Here is a 7473-nt window from a genome sequence, read left to right as displayed (position 1 = left end):
CGATTGCTAATCGGATTTTGAAGTACTACTTGCAATTATAGTTATTAGACTTATCCAAGTGGGAGACTGTTGGATTAGGTGTCTAAGCCCATAACTATATTTGGTATGTACTTGACCCGATTGTAGCATGGCCCTTTTGGGTTGCCTTCACACTGGTGACTAGACAGGATGACTATTATGGAGAGAGGCTGATTTATTATTAAGAATAATAAATTGGGGCATAAATATGATTTATTAATATATTATATGAATAATATATTAATTTAGAATCATATTATAAATTAGTATTTAATTAGAAATTAATTTGGAATTAATTTTGGGATTAAAGGAAGTGATTAAAAGTACAAGGGCTGTTTTGTAATTATTTGATAGTTGAGGCTTTGGGCCATTGGATCACCTTTATTAGGGTTAGGCCGAAAATCCTAGAAGGATCTAGGAGTTTTCGTCTGAGGGCCTAATGTAAGGAGGTCCATGGACTTGCTTAGGCCCTAAGCTAAGGGATTAGGGTTTCCACCCTGAAACCCTAGCTAGCCTCAAGTACAAATAGACCCCCTAGGCTCTAATTTCGTCCACACCTTGGAGAAACCCTAGAAGAGCCGTTTTTGGAGCAAGCTACTCTTTCTCCTCTCTCTCATATTCATCCTCTCACTCAAGTGTGTTTGTGAGCCATTAGAGGTACTATATTTGTGGTACTCATTCTCAAGAGCAAATGAACTTCAAGATTTAGTTGTTATTACTATATAACAACAAAGGTATGTATTCTAATCTTTTGTTTGTGATTTTCGAAATATTAGATGCATGCTAGGGTTTCCGTTTGTTTTCATTCGTTGTATGTGTAACACCCTGTTCTGAAAGTATCCGTTATTGGATTTTAGAGCCCGAGGCTAGGGGTGTTTCGGTCTTTTATGGGTCTTGAAGTTTTTTATTTGAGAATTTTTTAGCCGAGTTTTGTCGCTAGAAGCAAAGGGCTTCTCGCCACCTTTTCGTGGATATAAAGTTCGTCGGAAACGGACTTAGAACGAAGGAGTTATAGCATTTTGAAGTTATTGACATTAATGGTCCCTTAATGGAAACGTTGGCAAGGAGGACCATGCATGCAAAGTGGAAGGCGCGTGGGTACGCCGAGCGTAAGCTGGGTTACGCCCAGCATATAAGGGAAATGGTCACGGATGCTCCTTGGCGTACGCCCAACGTACAGGATGTACGCCCAGCGTACGTCAAGAGTCCAGAAACCCTAAATTTAGGGTGTGCTACTATATAAGGAACATTATACCCTCAAGGTTCAGCCTCCATTTCACCCTAAAGAGCTGCTACGAAACCCTAAACCCTCTTGAGTGTTCTTGGAGCTTGTAAGGCCATTTTGGAGTGCATTTTAGTGTTCTTGGAGAGGGTAATCATCTTGGAATCTCATTGATCAACGAAGAGCTTTTGGATCCAAGTTCTCCAGCTCATTTACAAACCCCAGAAGGTATAAAGCTTCCAACTTTCCTCATAGAAGTTTAGATCTAGGTTTATGGAGCTTTGGACCTTTTTAGGTCCAAAGAATGGACTTTTATGATGAAACCTAGTGTTTGAGCTTAGGGTTGTCACCCTCAGAGCTAAAAAGGTCCCATAAGCAGTAAAGTCTCCATCTTGAACGTCTTAATGAGTTCATGCATGAGATCTAGCCCTCTTTATGGAAGAAGAATGTCATTTTGAGAGTTCGGGCTTGTTTGGGTCTAGTGAAGTCACCAAGTCAGTGACTTTATAGTTTAAGACGTGGAAAAGGACCAGGATCTGTAATTGTAGCTTCTGAAGTGGAGTATTAAGCACTTAATGAGAAAAGGGCTTAACAGGGGGTTACGTTGAGCATACGTGCAGGTACGCCCAGCGTACTCACCACTTACCTAGTACGCTTAGCGTACGTTAGTGTACGCCCTGCGTACTCTGGCAGTTTGGGCTTCGGGCTATTGGGCCTCGATTTGGGCCATGCTTTGGACTTTGGGCCTTAGTGGGCCAGCAGAAGTTAGATGATGTGGGCCAAGTAGATGTTTGGGCTTAGGGTAAGGCCCATTAGAGGGAGTGGGCCCGATTTAGCAAATTGGGCCATTAGTGGGCCACTAGTGGGCTTGGAAAGCTTACCTAGTATTGGGCCTTAGATATGGACCAAGTTGGACTAGGGTTAGAATGGTCATTTTACCCTAAGAAGGATTATTGTATTGGACTAAGTGATATTTGGTATTGGTAGTTCGGGAAGTCGAAAGGTCAGCGGTTCGGGAAATTGCCGGTCAGCAGCCAGAGGAGTACCAGCAGGGTTCATCAGTGCGAGGTGAGTCTCCTCATTGTGTGAATGGGTCTACGGCCACAATGTCGGCCCATGCAATTTATGAGTAGGAAGACCCGGGGGTTAGCCCTAGGCACTGTATGCTAGTATGGATTCCGGATCAAGGTCTGATGTAGGGCGGGTGCCCGAGGAATTCTTGTATGATAAGTCTATACTTGTTGTCTGTGTGATACCCGTATGTGCCTGGTAGGACGATGAGTGTGGGCGAGGTCCCGTATCTCACCACTAGTATGGACGGGGTTCCATATCTCATTAGTAGCAGAGCAGGGGCGAGGCCTGAGATAGGAGAGAGGTGAGTGTGGGCGGGGGCTCGTATCTCACTATCAGCAGGATCATGGACGGGGTTCCATGAGTCACCAGTAGCAGGACAGGGGCGGGGCCCAAGATAGGCGAGGCCTTAGTATAGGAATACAGTAGAGTGTGTTTAGCTTACATGTTATGTGTTATGTTATATGTTGTATGTGTTTAGCGGGTGAGGCCCAAAGACAGGCGGGGCCTAAGAGAAACAGATCTGTTTGTTTAGCCTGGGATGTTTTACTCTGATAAAATAAAATAATGTTTTAGACATGATACTCCGATGTGATATGGTTTGAATGAATGGTTGACACTTGTGGTTTTATTATTATAATTAAAACGAAATTTTTGGTCATGATTTTTGGGATGTTACAGTATGTCTAATAGTGAAAACATAAATCTAAATTAGGGTTGTATGCACACATAGGATTGTTTGTATAAAACCCAACAACAATAACCCAATGGCCTACCCTGATTGCATAGTCATCAGCATAAGAGATACTTGTCAGGTCCTTAAATGACAAAGGGTTGTTCATGTCCCTGACCTCCTAGTTTAAGGTATGACATGGTACCATTATGAATTAACGGTGAATCTTTGATTCTAGATTGCAACATACTCTATGATACGGAAGCTTAAACCACTTTTTGTTGATGAGTTAAACTGTTAATGATTCACGCTGATTTCACCTCAGCGTGACTGAAACAATCCATTCGTTTCTTTATCTTCTTAACAGAGCTTGATGATTCACTGTGTAAAACCACACGCTGATAAAAGTTCAAAAGTATGTGCTGATGGTTAGTCTATGTACCGTAAACTATCACACGCACCAATCCATTCTTATCCTTACATTCTTCTTTAAAGTTTTATGGTAGGATTTCCTGGAAGTTGAGGAATATCATAGTCTTTATTTACATCTTCCCAAATATCCATGGCTTCAAGATAAGATAACATTGTAGCATCCCAAAGCTTGTAATTGTCACCATTAAGATAATGTTGTGAAATATTGCTTTCAACCATCGTCCTCACAGGCTCACAGATCTTTCAAGAAATCAACTCTAATACCAATTTGTTTGTTTTAAACAAATGAAAAGAAGACAATAGGGTTGTAAACATGAAGAAAAAAAAAGTTTGTAACTTATGCAGAAAACTAAATTGGAAAATCTAGGATATAAAACACGATAAACTACGTTAACTTATATAGTTGTTATGCATTACTGAAAACTAAAGATTAACTAAAGTAATAATTATCCACTAACTCCATTGATTAGACTCATTCACCAAATGGCTTCTAGCCCAACGATATTTGTGCTTCCTACTTAAGGTTGAGGGTTCAAATTTCGTTGTAAACATAGGTGGAATTTAAATAGTTTATGATTAGATTAGATTTGTCATTCAAAAAAAAATTGACTCATTCAAATTAAAAAAACAAAACTTAAAGAAGATAATTTAATAGTTAAACTTTTTTTTTTGAAACGGCAAATTTAATCACTCCTAAACTAATCTGTAATTCCACCAATAGTTAAACTTGTGAGGATCTGAACAGATTTTAACAACCTTGGATGGAAGTTGAGGGGGGGGGGGGGGGGTTAAATGTTTTTGAATAATAACTAAAAAAAAATAAATTGTAAAAATAAAAATAAAAATTTAAAGGAAGATTAAAAACAAGTTTAATAGGGATCAAAACCACAAAAAATAGAAACTTTTTTTTATTATGAATCCAAAGAAAATAAAAAATGAAAACCATAGGGACCATTTATGCAGTTCTCTAAAAGAAAAATTGATCATGAGTCTTCTGGAAAATGGAGCTATATATAGAGCTTTCTTTGCATTTGCCCAAAAGTACCAATCAAGACCCAAGACATGTTTACATACAAATCGTAATTCGTAATGTATCCATCCAATCTCAATCTGTGTTCATTTGTATCCTATACATTTCAACAACATTTCAAATCTTGCTTGCTTTTGCTGAAAACCAGCATCCATGCTAATAACCCTCCAACTCAACTTCGTCATCATCTACTGTCAAACTGATTCTTCATCTTTCAACCCCCAATAAATTTCAATCATATGAAAGATAAAAGAAAAAAATACCTAGTTGCTAATTGCTATCTCTCATCATAAGACATAAATCATAACAAATTCCATAAAGCTCTATTTATTATTAGCATCCTAAGGTCTTGAAAATGTCACGGAGCTTGTCGATAACAAGTGTTGGGTTAGCATGAGATCCAGTGAGAAAAATAGGGTGATAATTGAGGCCTCTCCATTGAGAAATGAGTGCAAAATGAGGCCTCCTAAACTCACTAGCAATCAACTCCAGTATTTCTGCTTCTGGTGCTGCTGACACAATGTGAGTCAATCCAGCCCCATGAGCACCCACAATAACAGAAGCATCTTGAATGGCCCTGACTTGCTCTTTCATAGACATATGTCCAAACAGCCCATTAACAACATTCACTTTACATTCTGTATGACTCAGCAGCAGGGACCAACTCTTTATGGCATCAAACACTTGTTGTTCGTTACTAAGTCTAGACTGAACCTTGCCAGCATGGCGAGGATGAGCCAAATAATCCTCACGCCTCACAAAAAGAACATTGCGAGTGCGTGAGCTGTGTTTATGAGTAGTGTGTAAAGGAAGTGCAAAAGCAGCTCTTATCATCTCCCCAAATTCTGTGATTCTGGCTGTTTTCTTATCATCTGGGTTATGCCAAAGATCATGGGCAGAAGCAGCCCCATAACAATCGATGTTTTCAGACAGACCCCTGAACATGGCCGTTTCATAACCTAAAGGCGACAGGATAGCATGACGAAAGCAAACCGGACCACTGAAGTTTTTAGCATATCTTACACCTGAGAACACGGCTTTCCATGTTTCTTCCAATTGCGTCTGAAAAATAATAACATATACATACATGAAGAATCTTGAAAAAAAATAATAATAATAAAGTCAAGAGTTTACGCATACCATGCAGTGACCATCTACGAACACCAATTGAGGTCGGTTTGGCAAGCCTGTAACTCTGGAAGACACGTAGGCACTGTACCAGTCTGTGACTGTGTGAAACATGTTTGCATACTCAAACCGAGTGATCAGCAGTGTTGGCTCCTCAACCCACTATCAATATCATCATTCATCTCATTCTCAGGTCAATAATAAGAATTATAGTGTTTGTAACCCATAACTATGTTTCATAATCATGTTATAATTCAATCCTCAATTAAAATGGATTATAGTAATCCTCATAGCCCAAAAAGGAAAGGTCGTAAATTCACTGTAATTTCAGTTTAGATATATGCAAAATCGCAGTAGAAATCAGATCACAGATAAGGAAATGTCCTTAAGGAGCCTTTAATCTCCATCAACAAATAAGATCTGATTTACGTAATCAATTCAAGATACTTATTTAGAGTTATTATGTGAATGACGTGTCATTTATTGAAAACAATCTCTACAATTTGTTTCGTTTCCTCTATAGCAATTAATGATCAGCCGGAGTTCATTCATTACGAAACAAGTATTCAGTTAAAAGTAACTGCAAACAGAATGGAATACCCTTACCTCAGAGCACTCAAATTCATTGGCGCCAACTAACTGAATTGAATCGATCAAGTCGCGCATAGTATGTCTTGAGATCTCTCCTTTCTGCAAATATTCGTTCAAAAAACCCTCAGTAGCAAGCTTCTTACCATGATTCTTGGAATTCCCAGTAACCTCCAGATCAAAGGCTCCGAATTCAAACTCCGGCAACTCTTCCTCCTCCCCCCTGCCAATCACACTCTCCAATACCTCCCCACCAGCGGACATCTTAATTTTGTCTGGATGCATCCGCATCGTTCCGCCCTCGCATATGGAACTCCGCAAAGTCTGACTATAAAAGCACCGGAACCATCCTCTTCCATCTTTACCCACTTTACGGTTACTTTCAGGCGAGGGCTTGAGCAGATCGACACGATGAGTGAATCCATTACCAAAATAGGCTTCACAGGATCTAAAAGAGATGTTAGGGGTTAAAGACCAAGGGAGGTAAGAAGGCAAGATGGGCCAGGGTTTATTGGAATTTGACAAAGAAACAAGATGGGTGCGATCGGGAAAGGGTGAGTGGAATTGTGGTATGGAATTAGGAATGTTTTGGGTTGTACGGCGGCGGCGGAAGTAATCGGGGTGAGAAGAGAAGTAGAGGTAAAGGGTGATGGAATTGAGGATGAAGAGAAAGATGATGAGTTTTAGGGATTTGGTGTTCATCTTCATCAGTCGTTGCAGTTTCCTCCTATTCTTGTTGATGCTTCATCTACCCCCCACTTTCAGTCCATTTCCTTGCTTTTTCTTCTAATATTTTTTTTTTCCTATTATTTTTTGCCTTTTTCCTCAAAATGAATCACCGGCTCACCTATGTTTTAAAAGGTAACAAAGCAACGCCTCACCCCTCACGTGTGTTTGTACCACTACAAGTTCTAATAAGTTCATCCTGCCGGCAACCCCCAGCCTCCCCTCTTCGCCGTCGACACCCCTTTCACTCTCCCCTGCAACTCATCGACTCCCTGCCCTATCCCCTCCTTGGCTCTTTGCCCTCCTTCAATGTTGTCGTCCGCTTCCTCATTCTCAAACCATCAGGCAAGAAACACCTCCAATATTAAAAAGTTTTTTTTTTTTTTTCATAGGGAAATAACATAAAAACCGTTAAGTTTTCAAAAAAAAAAAATTTACTTTAAATTCACTCGCATAAACAGAAGTTTTCTTTATCTTTTGTGTAATAGTAAAGGCTGTTATGATCGACATTTTACCTAAGATTGTTTTATGTGTTGCAAGATCGTGATCGTAAGATCGGATCGAGATCAGAAGATCCTACCAAAA

The 7473-nt window shown here is 39.7% G+C and overlaps 1 protein-coding gene across 1 annotated transcript; it reads right to left on the bottom strand.

Annotated features, from left to right (window-relative positions):
- Positions 1–4408: 4408 nt before the first annotated feature.
- XYLT (beta-1,2-xylosyltransferase) lies at positions 4409–7148 on the bottom strand. The gene is made up of 3 exons (XM_079059835.1): positions 6181–7148; positions 5587–5736; positions 4409–5508 (listed from the first exon to the last, which is right to left on the bottom strand). Exons 1-3 carry the CDS (start codon positions 6868–6870, stop codon positions 4780–4782), a joined length of 1569 nt encoding a protein of 522 aa, XP_078915961.1. The 5' UTR covers positions 6871–7148; the 3' UTR covers positions 4409–4779.
- Between the last annotated feature and the right edge of the window lie 325 nt (positions 7149–7473).

Source organism: Lactuca virosa, chromosome 7 (genome assembly GCF_052849685.1).
Source record: "Lactuca virosa cultivar CGN04683 chromosome 7, Lactuca_virosa_CGN04683_v6, whole genome shotgun sequence".
NCBI lineage: Eukaryota > Viridiplantae > Streptophyta > Magnoliopsida > Asterales > Asteraceae > Lactuca > Lactuca virosa.
This window is presented reverse-complemented; position numbering and strand designations above follow the sequence as displayed.